At 48.7% G+C, this 25,660-nt stretch overlaps 1 protein-coding gene across 1 annotated transcript in view; it reads left to right on the forward strand.

The window, feature by feature from the left end:
- The first annotated feature begins 995 nt into the window (after window positions 1-995).
- The window catches only part of Acvr1b (activin A receptor type 1B), a 38,303-nt gene continuing 13,638 nt past the window's right edge, over window positions 996-25,660 (forward strand). Inside the window, exons 1-3 of the mRNA XM_052749019.1 lie at window positions 996-1,136; window positions 21,553-21,792; window positions 22,375-22,623. Coding sequence (XP_052604979.1) covers window positions 1,046-1,136; window positions 21,553-21,792; window positions 22,375-22,623 — 580 coding nt within the window. The 5' untranslated portion in view covers window positions 996-1,045. The remainder of the gene's footprint in view (window positions 1,137-21,552; window positions 21,793-22,374; window positions 22,624-25,660) is intronic.

Raw genomic sequence — 25,660 nt, forward strand, 5'->3', positions numbered from 1 at the left:
AGGTGGCAGAAGGAAGCGGTTCTTAGTGAGTTTGAGGCCAGTCTGTGCTACATAGTGAGTCTTTGGGCAGCTAGGGCTACATAGTGAGACCCTGTCTCAACCAAACACAAACAAAACAACAATAACAACAACAAAAACCCCTAGTGGTAATATTGAGTAATAGCTTTTCCTTTTTCTCCTACGAAAACATATCATCCACAAAATTTTAATATCGTAAAGTTTGGTGTTTCGTGTTTCCATTTAACATGGAATAACATTCTCTCAGGCCTCGAGTTTTGTAAAAAGATTTTTAATTACTGGTGTTCCCTCACATGGGTGAGCCATAGTTTATCTAAGCTTCTATTATTGCTTCTCTAGTTTCCAGCTTTCCCAACGATAAATAAGCAAAGGAACATTCTGCGTAAATATTTAGCCTCATTATTTCCTGAAGACAGCCAGGGTAAATGCCGGGCCAATGCGATGTCTACGGTGAGGCGTTTGGTAGGTACCGTCGCGCTGTTGATCCGAAGGGTTGGTTCTACCTGCGACAGCACCCTCCCCCAGGCTCTCGGCTGCGCCAAGCCTAGCTACATTTCCAAAAGACGATCGCACAGGTAGGAGGTTGTGTCCGGAGGGCTGCACCGGGGCGTCTCGAAGGCGCGCGGGTTCGGAGACCCTGGCGACGGAGGGTCCGGGCTGGGATGGAGGGCGGAGGCCAGCGCCGGCCTGGCCACGGCGCGGCAGCGGGCGGGAGGAGGCCGCGGGACCCCGCCTCCCCGGCCCTCCGCTTGGCTCGGGCTCCGCACCGGCGCGCGAGGTTGGCCGAGGCGAGAACCTCCGCCCCTTTAACAGGGACACTCCCCTTTAAGGCGGGCGCCCGCGCGCACCCGGCCCCGCCCTTCGGGGGCGCGCGCGGCGGCCGCCGCACCGGCTCCCGGGAGCTCACGTGCCGGCGCGGAGCGAGGGAGCCGGGGGCGCGCGTGCGGGCGGGCGGGCGGAGGGCGGGAGGAGGGAGGCGCCGGGGGCGCGCGCGCGCGCTGGGCGCTGGGCTGCAGCGGCGGTTACTATGGCGGAGTCGGCCGGAGCCTCCTCCTTCTTCCCCCTTGTTGTCCTCCTGCTCGCCGGCAGCGGCGGGTCTGGGCCCCGGGGAAGCCAGGGTGAGTCCCGGGCTGGGGGGTGACGGGGGGCGGCGCGGGATGCCGAGGGCCAGGCGAGGCCTCGCGCCCGCCGCGGGGCTCGGGCGCGCCCCCTCCCCAGCCGCTCAACATGGCCGGGCGGGGGGCGCGGAGGGCCGGGGTGGCGGGGGGTCAGCCTTGGGGACCCGCGCGCTCTTCCAGGCGGAGCCCGACCGGGGCGCTCCGGGGGGTCGCGCTTCCAGCACCCTCTCGGCTCCGTCGGCTCCCCAGCCCCAGGCTCCCTGGAGATGTGGAGGTCCCCGGCTCCTGCCCTTCAGCACGTCCGTGCAGGGGGGGTTATTCCCTGCCAGCAGATGCTCCTGGGGGCGCCTTTTCTCCCGCCAAGATTGTGGGGTTCGGCGAGGGGGGAGCTTGTTTCTCCGAGGTGACCTGATGCCGAGAGCTCACGCGTACCCTAGGCTACAAGGGTAGGGGGGGGTCTCTAACCTTCCCATCGGCTTGGGGCGCCCCTCCCCTCCCTCCCCTGCCACCCTGATGTTCAAGGCACCGGAGTCGCAGTTCCCCTTCCTTCGCTCACTCCCTTGGTTCTGCAGGGCAACCCCCCCTCCCCTCCCCACCACCACCTCGGATATGCATGCCTGTAAAGCTGTTTGGAGGAAATGGGGCGAGCAGGCCCCTAAACCTTTTTGGAGCTTGGCCTCAGAACCACGCCAACCCTGGGAAACCTAGTTTCCCAGCTGTTAATCTGAATCTAGGTGTATTTGTATTTGCTTTGCTCCTGGCCTCCCCCACCCCGCCCCAGGGGGCCCGTTCAGTTAATCACTTTGAGAATGCTTTTCAGGTGAAATCCTGGAACATCTTCCTACCTCCCTACCCCAGTTATTTAAAGACCCCACCACTGGGCCATCTCCCTCTCCCCTGGTTAGTACTTCTGCCGTGGCACACAGTCCCTCCCAGCACCCCCCCACACACACACACACACCTCCCTTACCTTCCTACCCTCGGGGCCTTGTGCTGGCCAGGCCCACCCCCACCTTTCCCACTACTGAGGTGGAGACAAGTCTCTGGGACACTCCACTGGCTGTGTTGTTTATGAGGCATTTGGGGCTGGGAAGAGCACATGAAACCCTAAAATATTTCATTTGATAGTATCCTCAAACGTGTCTTGGCATTGGGGTTGCAGATGAAGGTTATGGTTGGCAGTGCCATCGAAGCGATTATTGACCCACAGATGGATATGGTGAGGCAGTTAGGATTGGACTGCTCCCATTGTACAAAGCCTGCTGCTTTGCTTCTCAGCGGCCCCCAACCTGCCAGCCATGGGAGATCGTGTGTGTGTGTGTGTGGGGGGGGGGGGGGGTTACACACACACACACACACACACACACACACACACACACACACACCACGATTCTCAGGTGGGTCTTGGTTTAGTAACCCAGACCCTCAGGAGAAGACACCATGCTACTTTGGAGTCTCAAAAACAAGTTCATTATCTCCTGCTTGGATGTATTCTCTCCCACAGTGGTGGGGCTTGTGCAGCGGGTCTTTGTTCACTGGCTAATGCTTCTGTTAGGCTGTGCTGTGTCCTCTGGGGTTGCTGCTCCGTCATAGGTAACTGTGTGGTGGAGCCTGAGAAACGAGTTGGAGGGTACGAACGTTGGTGGGGAGAGAATGGTCTTCATAAATCAGAGCGTTTGCTGGGCCTGATGGGCCATGCGTCTGGAACGTGTACGGTGCTGTTTCTCTAGTGGGAGAGTAAAAACAAGAAGTCTGTCATGTTATGTGTGTATAAATAAATCTTTAAGTCCCTCCAGTGGAATTCATACCCTGCCTCTGACTTCTCCAAGATTTTGAAGCAGTGGTTCCCTACTGATTTGGTGTATCTGTCTGTGGGTTTTTCTTGTTGCTAACGTAGTTAAGAATGTTTAATTGGTAATCCAACTGGTTCTGAATGCAGTAGAATTCAGTTGGTTGTTTTTGTTTTGTACCCTCCCTAAAATGGATGTTTGTTGGGGTGAGGGTGGGTGGGTATGACAGGGAACTGGGTCCTTTTTTTTTTTTTTTTTTTTGGTAAATGGGAAATTCAGTTGTGTGTCCAGTAAACATTCTCCAAGGCCTTTAAACTTCTTGGCCAGACATTGTAGTTTTTTCCGGGACACGTTGAGTTGCCAATAGTGCATGCTACAGAGACCACTGTTGCAAAAGTCTTAAAGTAAAACGTCACTTCTGGGAAAGTAGAGGCTGGGATAACAAGTTGATTTTTTCCCCTCCCCTGCATTTCCTATACAGTGCTGCTCTGTGTGGGCTGGGGAAGTGACAGCCAGGCAGTTCTCATGCCTGGGGTGTGGACACCATGTGAGGGCAGCAAGAGATAGGTGTTCTATTAATTAATGAAAGCTGGGGCTTTGTACCAAGCCAGTGATAAGGAGAATGATGTCACCCTGAAACAGCATCCGTTTGCTAGGTGTATGTGTTTTAAGACCTGTCTTAGGAATTTTCACATTAGTATTATAAAATGTAAAATTAAGTTAGTAGCAGAACATGACATTCATTTTTTAAAGGCAGAAAGCGGCAAGAGAGGCGTTTGAGCTTCTGATAGGAACATTTTGCATTTCTGCGAACAGCCTAAAAATGTAATCCCAATCCAAGCCTTGTAACTTTGTTGAGTGGGCATGGATTTGAAGTGCAGTAGAAGAGAACTCCTGTGGAGGGAAAGGGAGCCTCTGATTAGCTTGTTCAAACAGCTCCTGGGGCAGATGTGATAAAGCACATTAAAATGGTTACTCTGGTTAAAGGTTAGAACCAGATGGAGGGAGGAGGCTGGCGCTCAGAGAACTTTGTTTCCTTACGGGTTGTCCTTGAACGAGTAACTTCACCTGTTACTGCCTCGACTTCCCCCTGGAAATAAGGAAATACTGTGTGTCACTCTGGTTGGGACGTTTGTGAGGCTCTGACTTCCTGATAAGCCAGTTGGCAGGGAGGTATTTTTAGACACTGTTTCTGACTTTGGTGAATAAGCAATGTTGGGTTACTTTTTATCTTATGGGGCAGAATAACATACTTTGATTGATAGACGCACCACATGTTAGTGTGGCTCATTTCTTATTTTGCTTTTTGGTAGCCAGGGTTCATATTTCCTCTAGTTGATTTCTGCCTTTGGCAGGCTTTTTCCTCATAGGCCAGGCGGTGTACCTGGGCTAGTCAAAGACAGGCTGAGGGAGTGACCTGCTTTAGGCTTTATTGGTTGGCAATGTTATGCAACTCTGGGTGTGTTTATGGTACTATGTAAATGTTACATAAGAACATGGAGACTGAGAGGTGGCCGGGATGGTGGCTGTGAACACAGGAAGGTTAGACTGAGGACTCCATCCAGAAGGACCTTGGGAGTCTGCAGGCAGTAGGGGAAGAAGCTGTGCTTCATTTTCCTCCAAAACTCCTTTCAGATGATTGTGCCTTTCAGGGGGACTGCTGTGTTATAAATAGGTTTATTCTCCACCGGTGAGCTAATTGTAACCTTGCTACCAAAATATGATTCAGTAAAGAGGAGCGGGAGAGGAGGGACACGCTGCTGCTTCCAGCGTGTCCTGTTGAGGCTGCATGTTGCATTTTGGAACATGAGTTGAATTGCGTTGCAGCCTGTTGTAAGTACCCAGGAGTACAGGGTGTCGTGGGGGAATGGCATGCTTTCTCAGCTCGTGACACTTTAGATCCTCTTTATTTTTGAAGGTTAAATTAGAATACTGATATGGTTATTGTATTTTAATTTTAAAATCTCTGTTTCTGAAGTTTGCCTTAGAACAGCAGTCAACAATAATTCTGAGATCCTGCCTCTTTGTGCTGAGTTCTTGTGTTGTCTGTTATGAGGGCATTATTTCCTTTTCCTCTCCATATTTACACAAAGTCCTGGCCATCCTCCTCATCAGGCTGCGGTGCTGGCTGAGCTGCAGGTACCCTCAGCCATCAGCCCCACCTGGACTCGGGATGCGCACAGCCTTGGAGCATCTGCTCTCTGGCACTCGGCTTCTGCAGTCTGACTTGAATTTCTCAGTTTGCTCCATGACTGGGTTTGAATACCTGCTCTCTGTTTCTGCTCATCTCAGTGTTCCCACCCATGCATGGCTTCCCTGAGCCTGGACTCCAGAGGCGCCATCTCCATCCACTCTTGTCTACTGTGTCCCTTCCGGCTTCCATCCAGGATAAGTGGGACATGGAGCAACCTCCTTCCCTTCTCTACACCTGCCAGAGTTTGGCTCAGCAGTGACGTTTTCCATTCCAGCAGGTCTTACCCTCCCTCCAGATTGCAGAGGTAGTATCACTTGAGGCCATGTAGTCATCTTGTCTTGTCTTTTTTTTTCTCTTTGAGACAGGGTTTCTCTGTGTAGCCCTGGCTGTCTTGAAACTTGCTTCATAGACCAGGCTAGATCTACCTGCCTCTGCCTCCTGAGTCTGTAATGGTCTCTTCTTCTTCTTCCTCCTCCTCTTCTTCTTTCTATCCAGTCTCAACCTCAAATTTGTCCTACTGAATATTTTGGATTTAACATAATAAAAGTAACAAATACCACATCGCCTCTAATATCTGCATAGTTACTTATAGGAGATTTCTTTATTCATTCAGTTGGGTGTGTGCCTAGAACTGCTTTTGGCATGAGGAAATAACACAGAATACGATGAACAAAAGTTCCCATATCCCTACTGTTGTGGAACTTAAAATCACTGTGGCTTAAACTAAAAATAATTAAGTAGACACAATTACCGGCTGAGTGTTGTGAGGAAGATGGACTGGAGTGTGCCCAGAGTGGCCCTTCCATCCTCTGCTTCACTGTGTGCTCTGTAAAGCTGGCCTGAGACTGCTTGGGAGTTAGGGTCTATAAAGTGGCCAGGGAAGTACAGGGTTAGGTTCCTGAGAGCCTCTGTAGCCTCATCAGGTGACCCATAGATAACCTTGTCTTCTGTATAGACACCTTATTTAATACATATTGTTGGGGTATAACATGGAACTCTTGCCTGAATCGAGATTACGTACGCATCATTCCCTCTAAGGCATATATATCACTGTCTTGTGCTTGGGAACACCAGACACCCCTTCAGCACTGTGCTTGGGGACCGTTTTACATACAAAGTCATCAATGAAAAGTATAGCAGGATTATCCTGCCAAGAGGCCATGTGTTTACAGTGTGAGAGCCAGAAGAGAGCAGAGGGTCGCCTTGTTTGACCTCCAGTGGGAACGCGTGTGTTGGGCTGCTCAGGTCTCACTGCTCTGTGTGAGTCCTCGAATGGCCAGGAAAGTGCTGCAAGCATTGGGTTTGGGGTCACAGATAACTTTTAACTTTTAGCAAGTAGGCAAATTCTATGCATAGAATCAGACTCAGGATGATCGATTTCATTAGCTAAATGTTCTAGAGATAAGTTGCATCATGTAAACTTTTAAGGACACCTTTTTGTGTGTATGGTGTACACATATGTGTGAGCAGGCACACTTGTTCGTGCATGTATATATGGAGGCCAGAGATTGATGCCAAGTGTTTTTCCCATCATTGTCCACCTTATTTTTGGAGACAGGGCCTCTCGGATAGACTAGCTGGCCAGCAAGCCCGCAGGGTCTGGCTGTTTCCCTGCCAGTCCTTAGGTTACAGATGTGGCTTTTACGTGGGTGCTGGGTTTCTGAACTCAGGTTCTTATGCATTCGTAGGGAACAGCTGTCACTGAACCGTCTCCCTAGTCCCTAAGGTCCCTGATGGTGTCACTGCCCCTGAGTCTTTATTGGTTTTTGGCAGTGCTGGGGATGGAACCCAGGGTCTCATGAATACTGGTCAAGCACTATACCACTGGGCTACATTCCCAGCCCCCAAAACTGTAAGGCTCACACCTAGATAAAGTACACACCGAGTGTGTCCTGTTGGTGCGCACACGCCTTTAGCACTGGGTGACACCTTCAGTGCACCGGGCATTAGCATGGCTGCCTTTCCGCACCGTGCCTACCTCTGCCACATGAGATGGACAGTGGACAGCGAAGAGGATTGAGCGTCCTGTAGCCACCCGGTTTCCCGCAGGGCCCTGGGGCTTGATGTCTCACCTGTGCCCAGTCACTCTCTAACACTGGTGGTGTTGGTACTGCTGCCAACTGGGGACTTGACAGGTAGGTCTTAGCTGATGTTCAGGTAGGTGGGTGTGATGATTTCTCAGTCCGTTGCAGAAAGGAAATCAGAGATACTCCAGCTGTCTTGGAAGCCACCACCCATGTTATGAACTTCCCATCCCAACAAGCACGTGGCTGGCAGACAGACTAGGAGCTGAGAGTGGTCCTTTTCTGATGGTGGGAGAAAAACAGGGCTTTGAGTCCTGGATATCCAGGCAGTGGATCTTACAACAACCATTAAACTTGGAAGAGAGCCTCATCTTAGAGGAGAATCCGACCTTAACTGACACAGTCTTGCTGTGCTTGGACTCTGACCTGTAGAAACTGAAATAGTAAGGAGGTGTTTCTTGTTTTTTTAAATATGTGTGTGGTGAGTCAGACAGTGGTGGGGAAAGGGAGACAGTGGGGTGATGAGAATACCCAGGATGCGTTCAGTCACCCAGGATGGGCTCAAGGATGTGGCCCAGTAGCTCAGCATCCCATTGCTAAATGTGAAAGTCCTTTCAGTGATGTGCTGGCATATGTCGTACTCCCAGCAGCCAGGAGGCTGAGGCTGGAGGATCACCCTGAGTTCAGGGCTGGCCTAGAATTTATATGGAGCGAAAATGGGATTTGTGTGCTTTCCAGATTAGGTTGGGTTGAATGCTGAGGAGTTTCTAAGAATTTGTGGAGGAGCCCCTCTGCCCCCCTCTGCCCTCGACCCCAGGCCTCCTTAGGATGTGTTTGTGTGGAGGAGCCCCTCTGCCCCCCTCTGCCCCCGACCCCAGGCCTCCTAGGATGTGTTTGTGTCCTGCACTTCAGTGCAGCAGTGTTCGTTCCTGGAAACCTGGGCATGCCTGGCCCAGAGCTGAGTTAAGAGGGCTGTCCTTGCCCTTCAGCACTTTTCTTCGCTAGTTGGAATTCCAGTGGAGCTGCTGTTCAGAGCCTCCTCACTCACTGGGGTGACAGTGGCAATAAAAGCATCTCTTCTGCTGGAAGTGCAGCTCCTGGCACTGAGCTGAGCTCTGAGTTGTGTCTTTACTCCGTGCACCTTAAGAGGTGGGCAGCGCCCGGGTGGTGGACTCTGGAGCATGTGCCCTGCTGAAGTGCTCTAACCCAGCCCCCCTCGGGCTTCCTCCAGCTTCTGCTGCTGCGGGGTTTTACCTGCTCTGGCCCACGGCCCCCTGCCTCCGTGTTTCGAGGCTCCACCCCAGGCCCCTAGATGGGCATCGTCAGTGCCATCTGGCCCTGGTCTCTGCTGCCCTGGTCTCTAGCTGGAACCCTGACACCGTTATGGGCATTGTCATTCAGTGTGGGCCTAGTATGCCTTGTATTTTTATGGCCCCATGCCTTTCCTGTTCCTTCTCTCTCCTTCTCTTCCTAGCTAAATACAACGTTCCGGGGAATTCCATCCTCCTGTGCCTTCCTGGTCAGCACCTTTCCTTATGGTAGTGCGGGTGGGGGCACATTGCTTAGGGTTCTGCTCTCTGGCCTTCAAACAGTGGGCCCTTCCGCTGGGCATAGAACCTGATGGGTTTTAAGTAGTTAATAAATTTGTTTGATTGAATTTGTTCATTTTCCATCCTCTCAGGAAAATCCTAGGTAAATAATTCCAATTCTGTCTTGCTGTGATTTGCTCGATTTTAATTCTTTTTTCAATGTACGTGGCTCTTTTGCCTGAATGTCTGCATATGTACTTCAGGTGTGCCTGATATCTTTGGAGGCCAAAAGCCGGTCTTGGAACCCCTGGAACTAGAGTAACACATGGTGGTGAGCTGCCGCGGTGGTGCTGGGAACCAAATCCAGGTCCCCACAAGGGCAGTGGGTGCTCTTCTGAGCCATCTCTCTGGCCCCATGTTCTATTGTGTTTTGTTTTATTTTGTTCTTTCAAACGTCACTCAAAAATACTGCGGATATTTGTGAGTTACTTGGACATAATCATCTCTCTTCCTACCTCACCTCTGATTCCTGTGTGTGGTATTACACATCCATTTTACTGCAGCCAAATGAACTTAATCTCGGCCTCATTGGTTTCTACCTGTTGGTTGATTTTGTCTGTTGTTTCTCCTGCATTACCCTCTCGATCCTTCCCTCACAAGTGTGAGGTCGCTGCCTCTGCTTACACTGTGGTAAGTGGGTGAGGAAGAGAACACCCGGGATAACTATCCCCCCTGCTCTAATGAGCCAGAAATGTGTCTACATAAGTGTAGCCAAAACAAACAATCAAAACTCCACTTGCTTTCTGTGTTTGTTGTAAACTAAGTTAAGGAGAAAAACCGAGTTGCTGAATGTTCAACTGCGAGCTGAGTCTGCAGCGTGTTTAGGTCTGGAGCTTTGCACATGCCCCTCCTAGTCAGTCCTGCGGAGTTTTCTCCTGCCTTCTCCTGGGCAGCAGGTGGGCCCTTGTGTGAAGTTTGGGTATTTACCATCCGTCATAAATTAAACTGCAGTGGCAGGTCTCCTTAGCATAAACATCAAACATCTCTTCTGAGTGAGAACAAAGCTTTCATTCTCTGCACCCGAGGCTTAAAGTTGAACTTGTTTAAACAGCTCTCCGGGGTTGGGTTTGTCTCCAAGCAGATCTCAGAAAGGGCAGCTCACAGAGTGGTGTGGTGTGGGACTGCCTTTCCAGACACCTTTCTCTTATGCGAACTCCATTCCAAGATCTTTTCTGAGATCTGGAGTCAAATGCCAAGTTTATTAAACATCTTTATTGTTAAACAGATGGGGTTTGCCCCCAATACAAAAACTCCCTTTATTAAGCCAGTTACATTTTTTTCATAAGTGGTTTTCTACCAGCAGTTTTCTGGATCCCACCAAGTGCATTGTGGCTTTGACTGTATTGTGTCTCAACACTCAGAACTTTTTATCTTGTTTTAAAATTTACTTTTGATGATCATGAAGGATGAAAATGAAATTTGGGAGGGTTAGCCAATAACGTGTAATTGCTTTGCTGATGCAAGATTTTTCTACTCAGTGTAGTTAGAACTTTGGGGCTCAGTGTCTGTCCCCAGTCACTGCCTTCCCACCTTTTTCTCCCTAAGCAAACCAAACATTACCTCTGTTTGTGACAGTTCAGGGTTGGATACCTCTGTTCAGATTTCCTTATGGTGTTTTCTTTTTAATTATTGATTTGTCGGGGAGGGGCACTTGTCCCCAGGTCTGTATGTGGAGGTGAAAGGACAACCTTCAGGAGGCCGTTCTTTCCTTCTACTGTGAGGGTTACAGGTCATCAGGCCAGACAAGAAATGCTTTTATCAACTGAGTCATCCCACTGGCCCCCAGCTCAAGATTTTCATGACTGTTTCGGCAATTGTTTAGATCTGTAGTTACTGTTTTTCATATTTTAAGCAGTGGGTAAAATGACAGTATAGGGGGCTGGGAGTGTAGGTCAGTTGTTAGAGTCCTTGCCTAATATGGAGAAAGCCCAGCACCTGATAAAACTGCATGTGGTGGGTGGCACATGACTGTAATCCCAGCCCTCAAGGCTAGCCTGGAACATCTGAGATCCTCTCAAAAGTAAAAAGAGCCTGGGTAGGGGATAGCACATGTCCTTAACCCAGCACTCAGGATCAAGTCAGGTTGGTCTGTGAGTTCGAGACCATCCTGATCTAAATAGCAAGTTCTGAACCAGACAGGGCTACACAGTGAGACCCTCTCTCAATAAGGGCTGGAGAGATGGCTCAATGTTTAAGAGCACTTGTTGCTCTTAGAAAGGACCTGAGTTCAATTCCCAGTGCCCATGTGATGGTTCACAACCATTTGTAACTCCAGTTATAGTGGATCTGATGTCTTCTTCTGACCTCCATGGCCACCAAGCACATATTTGGTACACAGATGTGTGTGTGTGTGTGTGTGTGTGTGTGTGTGTGTGTGTGTGTGTGTGTGTGTATGTGTATGCCAGCAAAACACACATAAAATTAATAAATCTAATATAAATAAATAACGTGACAATCTAGAAATGCATGTAACTTACTGGGCTGAAATTTATCAAACATGGTGTTGGTCTGACTTGGTATTACTGAGTTTACCAGATACTGTGCTAGATAGATAGAGAAGGTGACAGGACCCTGGCTGCCCTTCTCAGAGATTCTTGGGACTTGGTAGAAGACCTAGATAACACTTGGAAAAGCACTGTGCCTCAGATATTTTTCCTATGCACACATAAGGATTTTTGTTTTGTTTTGTACCTGAGATTATATCGCACATTTTGCTTTGGGTGTGTGGATTTATGGTAATTTTAAATTATTATCAAATACATATAGTAGAATTCACTTATTTTAACCACTTGAAAGCATACGCTTGGTGGCATTAAAGCCTTTTATAATATCCAAACTATCACCATTATGGAAGTCTCAAAAGTTTTTCATTACTCCGAAAGAAAACTTTTAATGAGAAAACTCATTAATCAGTGCCGAGATACCCTCACTAACACCTTCCCGCCCCAAGTCCATGTTTGGGCACTTCATCTAACGGAACCACATGCCATGGTTTCTCTTCTCTGCACTGTTTCCAGGATTCATCCATACTGTAGTGTGTGTGACTGCTTCCTTCCTGTGGCTGAGTAATGCCTCCACCGTATGAATGCACTGCATTGCTTATCCGCTCATCATTTGATGGGCATTTGGAATTTTTTGTGACTATTTGTATACGTAATTTTGTTTTCAGTTTCTTTTCGGTAAATAGCTAGGAATAGACTTGGCTAGGTTATGTGGTAATCTACTGGACTACATGGTGGTTCTGTTTCTCTTACCAAGGAACGATCAGATAGTTTTCTGTAGTGCTGTAATAATACTTGTTTTTTGATTTTTTTTTTCTGTGGGGGTGGGAGTGCACCTGTGGAAGTCAGGGCAATCTTTGGGAGTCAATGGTGGTCTACTGTGAGGGTCCCGGGAACCAAACTCAGGTGGCTAGCTCCTTTTCTCACGGAGCCATCTTGCTGGCTTGTTTTGATTTGTTTGTTTGCTTGTTTATTTTTCAAGACAGGGTCTCTCTGTGTAGCCCTGGCTGTCCTGGAACTCCTCTGTAGACCATGCTGGCCTCGAACTCACAGAGATCCGCCTGCCTCTGCCTCCTGAGTGCTTTGTTTTGTTTTATGTTTTTAGGCTGGGTCTTGCTATGTAACCCACACTGACCTGGGATTTACAACCCTCCTGTCCACCCTCCTGAGTACTGGGTTACAAGTGGAGTTAGTTTATTTGTTGGTTTGTTTTTGTTCCCTACCCTCTCCCCTTTAGTTAATTTGCTGAGGAGACATTTTTTCTTTTGAATGTTCTAGGCACAACTGTTGGAAAGCAGTTGCTCATAGATGTATGGTTTTGTTTCTGGACCCTCAATTTTTTTAATCTGTGTGTCTGTCCTTGTGCCAGCAGTGGATAAGTATGGATTTGTGGAGAGTGTGAGGTTGGGAAATGTGAGTCCTTCAGCTTTGTTCTTTTCCTTCTGCCCTCTATGATTGTCTTGACTGTTGAGGATCCCTTGTAATTTATATGAATTTTGCCATCAGCTTTTCTGTCACTGGGTCGGAGGCATTGCCACTTTGAATAGTGATTGTACTGTCTCATCTCACGTATCATAAGTTTATATGACACAGGGTAACTGCAGCAACAGTGAAGAGAACATGCACTGCTCTTGCAGAGGGTGTGGCTCCTGGCACCCTCTGCAGGCGACTCACAAGTGCCTGTACCTCCAGGTCCAGGAGAGCTGATGCCTTCTGCTGGCCTTTGAGGGCACCTGCACTCATGAGCACATACCAACACACAGATACAACTACACATGATTAAAAATAAATCATATATATATATATATATATGAATGATAGCTAGGCATAGGCTCATGCCTTTAATCCCAGCACTCAGGAGGCAGAGGCAGGTGAGTTCGAGACCAGCCTAATCTACATAGTGAGTTGTAGGACAGCCAGAGCTACGTAGTGAGGCCTTGTCTTGATAAATAAATAAATAAAATGTGTATATGATGATGTATTTAATATACATTATGTAGAATTTATATTTTGGAGGAACAAATTAGATTTCCCAATTTTTTTGTATTGCTGAATTTATTTTGAAGATTCCTCTTATAACTACATTACTACATTGAAGAAACCCTGGAGAACTACACCGCGAATCCTTAGTAACTAGAGAGCACTGATTGAAGGGCCCTCCAGCTCTGCACCCTGTACTCAGTGATGTTTAAATCGGTCTTGTTCCCACTGCTGCTGTGCTTTGGGTGCTACGGCTCCTGTTCTGGGAGCCGCCATCGATTACCTACACCCTGACAGTTTTAAAGAAGGAAAAAGGGATTGTGTAAAGCAAAGAATAAGACGGCTCTAATCACTAGCCTAGCAGTGGTGCACATCTTCAATCCCAGAGTTCAGGAGGCAGAAGCAAGTGGATCTCCACGTTCAAGGACAGCCAGGGCTACCCAGAGTGTAGCCTGTCTCACAGAGAAAAGAAAATGTGCACTGGGTCCAGTGGCATGGCTCAGGGTAAAAGCACTTGCCATGCAAGCCTGATGCCCTGAGTTGAGTCCCCAGAGCCCATAGTGGAAGAAGACCGAAGGTTGCCCTTGGGCATGCACATTCCCGCCTCCCTCACCCACACACACACAGAGTAAAATTTTTCAAAAGACAAAGTGCATTAAAAGACCAAAACATAGCATACAATGTTTATAATCGCTTTAGTAATTTTACAGTGATTGGATGTTCTACTAAGTAACTGCAGTACGCAGTACTAGGGTGGGGAGGCTTAGTAGTAAGTGAGGGCTTTGATTAACAGCACAGGGTTCTCAGTGTGGGGATGTCAGACTGTAGACCTGTGGGAAGGTGGGCTACCCTGAGGCACAGCAGGAAGGACCCTGAAGACCTCACAAGATCTCGTCCTTATATGGAACCACTGGGCTAGGAGGAGGGATAGGATGCTGACCTCCAGTGTAATGAGGCTGGACAGGCCACAGAATCAGATCAGACATGAATGATTACAGACCTTCATTATCAAAGGAGGAACCTGTTTGTGGGGACTGGCATGATGTCTCTTGCCACTGAGCATGACAAGCTGAGTTTGATCCACCGAGGTCCACATGGGGAAGAGAGCTGCCGGACGCTGCCCTCGGCTCGTTTTCTCACTTCCACATGCGCACTGTGGTGTGAATTCGCTCCAGCATGGGGGGCAAGCGCTTTCTCCCCTCCCTCTCTCCCCTCTTACATACACTCACATGCATGCAGAAAGATTCACACACAAACAAGCAGGTATTTTAAAGAGCCCACTCTTAAATCCTAGAGCTACTAAGAAAATACATGGAATCCAATCCTGAGTTTTGAATAGACTCTAGTAGATACATAGTCTGAGAGGGAATGCTTCATCTTGGTCAAAAACTGTGCCTGTTGAACTACAGGAAGACAGTACAGAGGACATGGTGCTTGCAGTAGGGCCTGTCACAACAGGAGACACCTAGAAATTATATGTGTCATTAATATCCTAGTTAAAATTTGGCAGACACTGGGCATGGTGGTGCACACCTGGGCATGGTGGTACGTACCTGGGCATGGTGGTATGTACCTGGGCATGGTGGTGCACACCTGGGCATGGTGGTACGTACCTGGGCATGGTGGTATGTACCTGGGCATGGTGGTGCACATCTGGGCATGGAATACCTGGAACCCCATCAGTCAAGAGGCTGAGGCATGGGGTTGGGGATTTAGCTCAGTGGTAGAGCGCTTGCAAGCGCAAGGCCCTGGGTTCGGTCCTCAGCTCAAAAAAGAAAGAAAGAGAGGCTGAGGCAGAAGGAGTTGAAGGATAACCAGTGCTGCATAGCAAGACCCTGTCTTGAAAAGCCAAGAGACCAAGGCTGGAGAGATGGCTCAGCTGTTAAGAGCACTGGCTGCTCTTGCAGAGGACCCAGATTCGCTTCCCAGCACCCACATCGCAGCTCACACCCATATATAACTCCAGTTCCAAAGGATCTGACCCCTTCTGGCCTATACAAGCGCCAGGCACATACGTGGTATATATACATTCACAGAGGCAAACACTCACACACAAAAAATAATAAAAGTAATAAATCTTTTATTTTTTAATTTTTTTTATTTTGCAATACAATTCAGTTCTACATATCAGCCACGGATTCCCTTGTTCTCCCCCCTCCGGCCCCCCTCACATTCCCCCCAGCCCACCCTCCATTCCCACCTCCTCCAGGGCAAAGCCTCCCCCGCGGACTGAGATCAGCCTGGTAGACTCAGTCCAGGTAGGTCCAGTCCCCTCCTCCCAGGCCGAGCCAAGCGAAAAGTAATAAATCTTAAAAGAAGAGCAGTCCCGTGTGAAGATGCACACCTCCCTAGTGCCTGGAAGGGGGATCAGGAATTCAAGGCCAATATTGGCTGTGTGAGACCCCATCTCAAAGAGAGGGGCGCAAAAAAAAAATTAGTGAATTGGATGCAAATGATACCTTCAGATGTAACTGAGTTTACAGAAACTGCAGAGGCGGTACATCCTAAAAGAACACCACTAGGAGCCAGCAAAATCCAGGGTAAACCACCTGGCTTCCTCAGCAAGTGATTTTCCTAAAAGTAGTAACATTGGGGTCTGACAGGTTTAAGAGCTTTTGGCAAAGTGCGGTGAAACTTTTTTTGGTCGAGACTTGAACAAACCAACTCTGGAAAGTATCTTTTAAGATGATGGACTTGTGAGCACCAAGCGGCACTGGGAGATGTTATGAGTGCTGTCATTCGTTTGGGTGTAATAATGACAAAGCTGAGCAGTTTCAGATGTAACTTGTACAAGATTCTCAGAGCTACCCTGGGACCAGCTGCCCTTCTCTGCCCAAACCCTTGGCTGTTAGAATCCAGGCACAGAAGACAGACAGTTTTGGGGCAGCCCATTAGCACTCCCGGAGTAATGCTTTTCCTTCTGCCTTGAAGGACTTTAGCATGGTTGTGATAAATTGTCATTTATTTTGTGTTAGGGGAGGGTGTTCCACAGCAAGTGTTTAGATCAGAGGACAACTTTCTGGATTCCTCTCCTGAGATGTGGAAGTTCCAGGGATCAAACTTGGGTCATCAGGCTTGGCAGCAAGCCCCCTGACCTGCTGAGGCTTCTCACCAGTCCAATGGCCATTGTTTGAACAAATATTTACTGTGGCCTACTCATATTCAGTCCTGGAGACACAGAGGTGGATGGAGCATAGTCTGTCTCTTTAAATGGCACTTCAGCTGGAACACTGTTGTGACCTGGTCCACCTGTTCATAAAGAGATTCCAGAAGGTCCTAGTTGTTCACTGGATCTGTAGTGAAGTTTAAGCTGTGATGAGAGACGACTGTGGTCTGTGGGGTTTCTCTAAGACACGACGGGTTTGGAGCCGTGTGTGAGTGTGTGTGTGTGTGTGTGTGTGTGTGTGTGTGTGAGAGAGAGAGAGAGAGAGAGAGAGAGAGAGAGAGAGAGAGAGAGAGAGAGAAGACAGACAGACAGACAGAGACAGGGTTTCTTCTTATAGACCTGGCCACCCTGGAACTCGTTCTGTAGACCAAGCTGGTCTTGAACTTAGAGATCTTCCTGCCTCTGCCTCCCAAGTGCTGGGATTAAAGGTGTGCACCACCACTGCCTGACTGATTTGGAGCTTTTTAAGAAGGTAAAGATGTCTATGAACAAAAAGAGTGAGGTGACGGAATGGAACTGTCATAGACATGCCTTTGAAAAGTAGGGATGGCCAGCTGCAGTGATGTGCTTGGAAGGCAGGAGGCTCAGGCTGGAGGCAAGCTGCAAGACTTGGTAAGGTTCTCTGCTCAGGAAAACAAGAGCAGATTTGACCTAGTGGAGTGAGAATACATTTGCAGGATGGTGAGTTTAACTGGGAAGGTGTTTCCCATGGTCCTGAAAGTTAAGAGTCCTGGTCATTGCCAAGGGGACATTGGAGACTACTGGGGAACTCCTGGTTTGTAAAGTCTGGAGACTGGAGATGTGGCACTATCTCTTGCTTGTATACTGTTTGTGAGGAGCCCCTTACTTTCTCTAAGGCCTTGTTCTTCATACCGTGGAACTGCTACATCTGCCTCAGCCCTGAGTTCTGTGGGGACCATGTAAGAGAATGAGGATAACATGAGATAATGGAATCAGTCTGTGTTGTGTGTACTTAGAGCAGCAACAGCTGAAAGCGTCACACTGTGCTAGAAAGCTGTGTCTGTCTGTCTTAATTCTATTGAACTTACTCGCATGGCTCGATAGTAAAGCTCTTTCCTAGCATGCCTGAGGCCCTGGTTTCTAAAAGTATAAAGTACCAGCCTATCAGAAAAGAGCACCACCAGACACAACCCCTCCTGGTTGCTCTAAGCTTTGGAACTGTTTAGGGGTGTTCATGGCCGATTCCTAGACAGAACAGGCTGCTGTGCAGCATGCTTCTGACTCTGAGGTGGTTTTGTGGGCATCCCCTAGTAATGGCTTGTGAGGTTGTGAGGCTGAGCTCCTGGTGATTCCTGAGGCTTCCCGGCTGAGCACAGCCTTGAGCATCTTTGTCTTCCTGAGGCTCTGCAGAACCCCAGCCGCCAGAGCCTGCCCAAGCTGAGACTTGGCTTTTCTCAAAGCAGCTTTTCTTCTGAATCAAATTTGCATTGACATCCCACCACAAACCACCTTCCAGTCAGACAGACTTTGAACTATGCTCCAGTCTTGCTGCGGCAGCTTTGTCTTTAGTTCAGGTTTGACTAATTAGAAGACTTGTTAATAAGAGAAAGTCTGTCCATGAACGCTGCTTGCGTTCTGACCACTTTCTTTTCTTTCTTTTTGTTTTTCTTTCTTTCTTTTTTTAATTTGCAGTGCTGGGGACCAAACCCAGGGCCTTGCACATGTAGATAAACCTCTGCTGCTGAGTGGCCTCCTGGCCCTGACTTGTTTACACACACAGTGAGCTGGTTACACACAACCGCCTCTGTGGTTGCCGCTCCTTGTATATCATGCTTAGTGGTAGAGTAAGGAGCGTTTAGGTGCGCCGTGTTGTCATTAGCCCAGATTTAGCTTTTCAGGAAGAATTAAATTTAGGACACTAAGTTTATAGTAAGTTCAGAGCATGCTTATACTTTTATTATTGTTTCTTTTGTTTCAGTGAAAAATATAGCAGGCAAGTAGCCAAGACATGTGTCTTTAAAGGTGTTTGGGAAAGGGCTAGGATGGAGCAGAGTAGGTGGAAACACACAGTGTGCTCTGAAGAGTGACCTGGAGGAGAACTTGTCGCTGGAAAGGCTCGAGAAGGCGTCTTGTTCAGTTCCCTTTTCTGGTTAATCATGAGGAAAGTGAGGTTGAGAGAGGTTAGGTGACTTACCCAGAGCCACATAAGCCACAGGACTAATGAGCAGTTTCTTCCTGAGACTGTGACTCGACACTTCCTAGTTAGTGTAAGAGGCATTTTTCTTGTTTGTGTCTTTTTTTATTTCAATTTTTACATTCAAAGGAGAGTTGGTGTTTATTGAGTACATCCTACCACAAGTTCTTTTACAGTATGTTAGTTTATATAGTCCTGAGGTCCTGCTCTACAGTGTCAGCCTAGTACAGTGGGGTGGTACAGGAGGCCAGCTGAGTTCAGTCGTGTGGCCAGTGTTAGGACTGGCGTGCAGGCTTCAGGTCTCTGTGACCTGTTACCGTGATACCCACTGTCGCTCCTGGTGATGGAAAGTCAGATATTTCAGAGTGTGGGTGGTGGCGATGGTTATCTTCAGAATGTGGCTGTTGGGACTCGTCACTTGCTCTGCAAAAGGCAGAGATGTCCACAGTGGGTGGAGGGAGCCTTGCCGGGGAGCCCCAGGCCGTTGCCTAACTTCCCTCTTGTCTCTGTAAGATAAGTGGTGTTTGTTGGTTGGCTAGTTGAGGCCCAGATAGACTCAGGGACTTGCCCAGCTCCTTATCACAGACCCACGTGGTCATTTTCTAGCTCATCCTCGGCCCCTTCTGGCCTGGATTTCCACTTCTCCTCTCTTCTGTCTAAGTACTTCCCAAAAATAATGAGCCACGTGTGGGTGTGTTCATTCTCCAGAATGAATCACTGTGAACAAGGCCAGTACCAACGAGAAAAGAATAACTCTCAAGAATCAGGGGCTCCTGACTACTTGGCCCACTAATTGATGGACTCTGGAGGGACTGCTTTTTAGAAGGCGGCTGTGGGCTTGGCTGTGTCTCACCAGGCTCAGAATAGTCATCTCTTGAAGTTGTTAATTTCCCTTTCTTGCGTCCCCAAATAGACCCAATGCTGTTCTCTTTGCTGGACGTCACAACATGGGTACTGAGAGGTGTGCTCCCTGTAGGGAACCCCTAAGGGACACAAAAGGGAATCATCAAAGGCGCCTTCTTGGGTTAGCAGGACTCTTGGAGGAAGAAAAGGGGGTCCTGCCAAGTTTTCTGAGACTTGAATAAATTTTAAGTTCTTTTTTTTTTTTTTTCAAGACAGGGTTTCTCTGTGTAGCTTTGCGCCTTTCCTGGAACTCACTTGTTAGACCAGGCTGGCCTCAAACTCACAGAGATCCACCTGCCTCTGCCTCCCGAGTGTTGGGATTAAAGGCGTGCGCCACCACCGCTCGGCAAATTTTAAGTTCTTAAGAGGAGTAAGACTGAGCCTGGCTTGGAGGCCCAGGCCTGTGATCCCAGTACTGTAGAGACAGGAGGGCGGAGGGTTCAAGACCAGCTGGGCTATGGAGTGAACCAGTCTCAAACAGAAACAGAATGAGAGAATTTGCAACCCAAGTTTGGGAGGAAAGTTTGAAGTTTTCTTTGTCTTGAGACTAGAAGGTTAGCACCGAGGTCCAGGGAAACTTTCTGGAAAAGCTCCTTTTATGATGAGTCCTTGTCTCTCAGCTGCACACTTCAAACGCACTGCCGTAAGAAATAGTGTAGCCCAAGCAGGTAGCTGCATGTTTGGGAATTCGTCTCAGAAGATAGAAATCTCATCAAACACTGTAAAAATACACAGGCCCTGCGTGGAAGGGCCCTCTGTCTACTTGCCTACCCCTCATCCCCCTCCCCAGTACCTTGTGTCCGTGAATGGGAACGGCAAAGGGTTGCCTTATTTACAGTCTGGGGTAGGTTGGGTTGTCTTTGGATTTGTAAAGCTAAGGGATAACTTTCAGAGAGTGGATGAAGAGATGAAGAGGAACTCTTTGTAGCCTAGGCTTTCCTTTGGATTGGCCACAACCCCTTTTGCTCTAGAGGCTCAGTGTGCAGGCCTTCCCACAGCGTGTGCCATGGAGGTCTCGCACCCTTTCCCTCCATCCCCTGGTGAGTGAGTGACGGCCTCATTCAGCACAGCCAGTGCCGGCTCCAGTCTTTAGCTAAGGCTACACTCCTGCCCATCCCAGGAGGTCAGGGCGAGGTTAGACTTGGGGAGACAGTAGAGGAGTACCAACTGTCTGTGCTATTCTTGTTAGTCAGATAAATAAAGGATTGCAGATTCCAGGGCCGCTGAACAGCTTTCAGAGGCGCCAAAGTCATTGACGGTGATTTCCTGTTGGTGGCACACACTTACGTGTGGTACATACCCAGCAAAACTCATTAATCCTAGTGGGGGTTTTGTATACTGCGTAGTTGAAAAAGGGGAAAGGGAGAGAGAGTATGTGTGTGTTGCACACACATGAGTACATGAGTGTACATATGCATGCCAAGTGCTGCCTGGGGCCTTTTGGTATTGGTTAAATTTATTACACACTTTATATGCATGATCTCATTTCCTCCTCACAGTAACTTTATGAAGTGGGCATTCAAATTCTCTAAGGAGAACATCTTCCTTGGCCCTCATGAGCTGGGTACCAAACATGGACTAAAGGGAGGAGGTGATAATGGAGAGCCAGGGAAAGCTTCTCAATGGAAGTGGTAATTGAGCAGAATTTTGAAGGATTTAGGCAGGAAAAAAGCCAACAACATTGCAGTGAAAGACTGTATGAGAGCATGCATGCCATGTCCTGGAAACTGGGGTGCCTGGTATCCAAGAAGAAATGGAATGAGACTGGCCCCAAGGAATCTTGGGTAGCTTTGTATGGAATGTGGGGAGTACCTGTTCTCCAAAGGGAAGACTCCATCCGCCTTGCAGGATCATTTGGAAGGAGTGGGTGCTTCATCTCTCTTTCACTGGCAGAGAACAGAGCAGTTAGGAATGGCAGGACCTACAGAGCCTTGTCTCTGAGCTAAATGAGGTGCAGAAGTGCCTGCTGAGGCATCTTTCTGGCCCCAGTTCCATAAAAGCTGCTTATTTGGGGGATATAAGTATGCGGGGGGGGTGGGGTCATTCTGAGTTTGGAAAAGGACCTGAAGAAGATCTTATATTCCTGTTGATATCTGCTCCTCCGTGTCCTATAGCTCTGCTGTGTGCGTGTACCAGCTGCCTACAGACCAACTACACGTGTGAGACAGATGGGGCCTGCATGGTCTCCATCTTCAACCTGGATGGCATGGAGCACCATGTGCGCACCTGCATCCCCAAGGTGGAGCTGGTCCCTGCTGGAAAACCCTTTTACTGCCTGAGCTCCGAGGATCTGCGCAACACCCACTGCTGCTATACTGACTTCTGCAACAAGATTGACCTCAGGGTGCCCAGCGGTGAGTGGACACCCTTGGATTGTCTCACTGTGGAGGTAGAGCGCTTCATCCTTCCATTCTTCTGCTCAGTGATGGCGAGAGGTGGCTTTTAGATGCTCCCTGAGGTGATGGCAAAGGCTGGGCTTCTTTCCTAGTCAGGCTTGTTGTTCAGAAAGTGAGAAGAGCACGTTTCCCTGTCAGTCCCAGAGCTGCCGGCTACTTGTGGGATAGAGGACGTCCGCGGCAGAGCCATGTGAAGGAAGGGCTCTGCTCTGGGGACAGGATGAATCGGTGTGAGGAAGACCTCCTTGGGCAGGTCTGCCATTGAGCAGGTCTTTCTGAGGAGAGGCTGACCAGAGCCTGGAGCAGCCTGCAGCTTGCAATTCTGACATGCCGTGAACTTCCAGAGTGGGTTTGGTTCCACTGTTGGAGGCTGTTGACTGAGAGAAAGGTCGCATTCGAGAGCATCAAGCATAGGCTAGCCCAGGAAGACCAGGGAATCCCGCAACTGAGGTCTTTACATGAGGTGCAGTTTCAGGGGAAAAGGAACCCAGCGTTCTCTTGTTTTTACTGTTTCTTCCCTCCTCTCGCTCATTTTCCCAGGGCACCTCAAGGAGCCTGAGCACCCCTCTATGTGGGGCCCTGTGGAGCTGGTGGGCATTATTGCCGGCCCGGTCTTCCTCCTGTTTCTCATCATCATCATCGTTTTCCTTGTCATCAATTACCATCAGCGTGTCTACCACAACCGCCAGAGACTGGACATGGAGGACCCCTCATGCGAGATGTGTCTCTCCAAAGACAAGACACTCCAGGATCTTGTCTACGATCTCTCCACGTCAGGGTCTGGCTCAGGTACTAGGTTCTCCAGGCACTGTGTTTGTTGGCCCTCACAACTGGTTCCCAGCAGGAGAGAGTGTTTATGAGGAAGGCCAGGGGCCCTGCTGTGTTGAGTCATTTGGTTTCATAATTCTCCTCATCTGGAGTCTGACATGTAATAAGATATGATAATGGCTACACCAAAATCTTTCATTCCCCAAGATTCCAGAGGTCAAGTGCAAAACTTTCTCTTGCAGAAACTCTGCCTCTCTCCAGCTTTTGTAGCTGTGTGTCTGAAAATTGAGCTGGTTCCATCGACATGCTCAGTTTCAGGGCTCCTTTTGAGAAACCAGAGTGTGCCGGATTCCTGTGAGGTGCTGACAGCTAATCACTGATCTCTGAGGACACTGAGCAAAGCTTAGACTGGAGACTTGGTGAATCATTGACTTGTTCCACAGCCCGTGGGCTTTGGTAAGAGTTATCGGAAAGGCAGCCTGGGCTTCCAGCATAGTTGGCCTCCATTTCCTGGAGGGCCTGTTGTTGTCCAAGGCTTTCTTAGATGAGGCATTGAACTCAGCACTGGGCCTTGACATGAAACCAGAACTCAGGCTGCAGAGAGCTGAGGTTGCTCAGGTCTCGGGGAAATAGCTCAGCTAACAAAAACAGAAAAAGTTAAATATGTGGGTGTGGTAGAGCATAGCTGAGATAGTCTATAATATATATCATTAGCACTGGGGAAGCTGAGGCAGGACAGTTGCCTCAAGTTCAAGGCCAGCACAGACTGCCTAGCAAGTATCAGGCCAACCAGGACTACATAGTGAGTCCCTGTCTCAAAAACCCAGCTCAGCTAACTATTAGATGCAAATATGCTGTTGTAATGAAGATAAACGATCATTTCAGAACTAGTCCATTCTTCTGAACATAGAAAGAGCATCCATAGGGCAGTGCTGCCGTGAGCTGGAACACAGGTCTCACTGTGACTCTGTTTCCCTGCCGTGGGTTAGACTGGTTATGCAAGGAAGCTGTGCCATCAGTCATAGCCAGATGCCCTCCTGTGAGCGCTGACATCTTCTCCATGTCAGTGGCTTTGCCTTAGGGAGCTCAGCAGCAGAGAGCACCAGCATGAATATATTTAAAAGCTGCATATTTTTAGAAACCTAGAAAATAGGATCTGGCATGTGCTTTCCCACCAAAGGCAGGGCAGTGGCCGAGAGTGCCTGGGAGAGTCTTAGTGTCCTGGGGTTTTCAGATCCAAGCCAGCTGAGATTGGGGAGTCTTGGTAGACATTTTGTCTAGACTAAAACAGTTAATGAGTATTTCTCCTTGGGTAATTCAGTCCATTTTTGGTACAGAGTGTGCAGGGTTTCCAAGGTGTGGGTCTTGTTTTTAGTTGTGTTTTTAAATTATGTGTGTGTTAGGGGCGGGTATGTCCAGGTGAGTAGGTGCCCCTGGAGGCCAGAGGTGATGTGTTGGAGCTGTACTTTGTGGACCATCTGACAGAGTGCTGGGCACTGAACTCAGGTTCTCTGGAAGAATGGTTGTCCTTTCATCCTTCCTTCCTTCTTTCTTTTCTTTTGACAAGCTCTCACTATGTAATTTTGGCAAGCCTGGAACTCACTATGTAGACCAGGTTAACCTCAAACTCACAGAGATCCACCTGCCTTTGCCTCCCGAGCGCTATGATTAAAGGTGTGTGCCACCATGCCTGACTCAGTATGTGCTCTTAACCATTAAACCATCTCTCTAGCCTGGGTATTTAATAATGCTGTCTTTAAAGTATTAAGTTCATGTTATGGCTATGACATCTGGGTCTTTGTAATAAATGCATACTGAATGCCCTCTGGAAACAAAGATTGAAAAGAAGCTGACCTGTGACTGGATAGGCTAATGGGATTGTTGAAGAATCTTACAGAGGCACGTACATTTGAGGGAGTCTTGAAGAACAGGTTGAGATTGTAAGTGAGGTAAACAGGCAGGGAACATTCCAGGCCACGGAACAGACTGAATGCAAAGAGCAAAAACCCATGAAGGCTCACAGTGTGTTTAAAGACTCACAATAATGTTTCTGGCATGATGTGCCTAGAGCAGGCAGAGGCAGGCTGGCCAGGTATAAAGGGCTGTGGGGCCACACTTTGTCTTGCAGGGCAGAGCTGCTGCTGCAAGTTTTCACATGGACAAATAAATGCTTTTTTCCCCTTTGGATGAACTGAGATTTGGGCAGTGATGTGGAGGATGGATCCGTTCACTTGCCGGTCTCCTGTTAGAAAGGGCAGGGTGAAGCAGGGCTGTGTGGGTGTGTAGGACAGTGGCAGGTGAGATGAGGTGGAAACCGGTCGGAAGTCTTTAGAAAGGGACAGGATAGGACAGGGCACAAGTGTGAGGGAAGGGTGGGCCTGTCTAGGAAACTTGGGGCAGAGTTTAATTCCTGCTTTGCTCTTTGCTGTTTGCATTCATTTGAGCGAGTTATAGAACATTCCCTTTTGAGCCTTCCTAGTGTTCTTGTCTGTACAATGGGGATAGTAGCAACGCCTGCCTTACTGAACATGAAGAAATGAGGTGATTTATGTAAAACCCTAGTGTAGAGCCTCATGCGTATTAAGCACACAGTAAATCCACCAAACCCAGGGATTACTAACAGCTGTTATTTGGTCCAGGGCGGGAATGAAAGAAGATAAAGTCAGTCATGATGAGAAGGGTGATTGGATAGACAGACAGACAGACACTGAGTGAGTCAAATGAAGCAATGGTGAGCCCTACAAGACGGTAAAATGAGTCATGAATTAGTGTGGGTAGTCTCCAGTCTACACCTGGAGCCTTCCTGTGAATAGCTCTCTAGAGAGCTGGGAACCCTATGAGCTTAGACCGGAGGTCCTGTTGGCCACACAGCATCGCCCTCTAGTGGTTAGTGAGCAGGGTGGCCAGGAGGCCGTGCCCGCCTCAGGAGGCCGTGCCCGCCTCAGGAGGCCGTGCCCCCTCAGGAGGCCTGCTTGCTTTTTTTCTGTGACCATCAGAATACAGCAGACACTGGTGAGGGTGAATGTGGTCAAAGATTTACATGCAGGTTTCTCATTCA

This window comes from Peromyscus californicus, unplaced genomic scaffold (genome assembly GCF_007827085.1).
Source record: "Peromyscus californicus insignis strain IS unplaced genomic scaffold, ASM782708v3 Scaffold_20__1_contigs__length_68692818, whole genome shotgun sequence".
In the NCBI taxonomy this organism is placed as follows: Eukaryota; Metazoa; Chordata; class Mammalia; order Rodentia; family Cricetidae; genus Peromyscus; species Peromyscus californicus.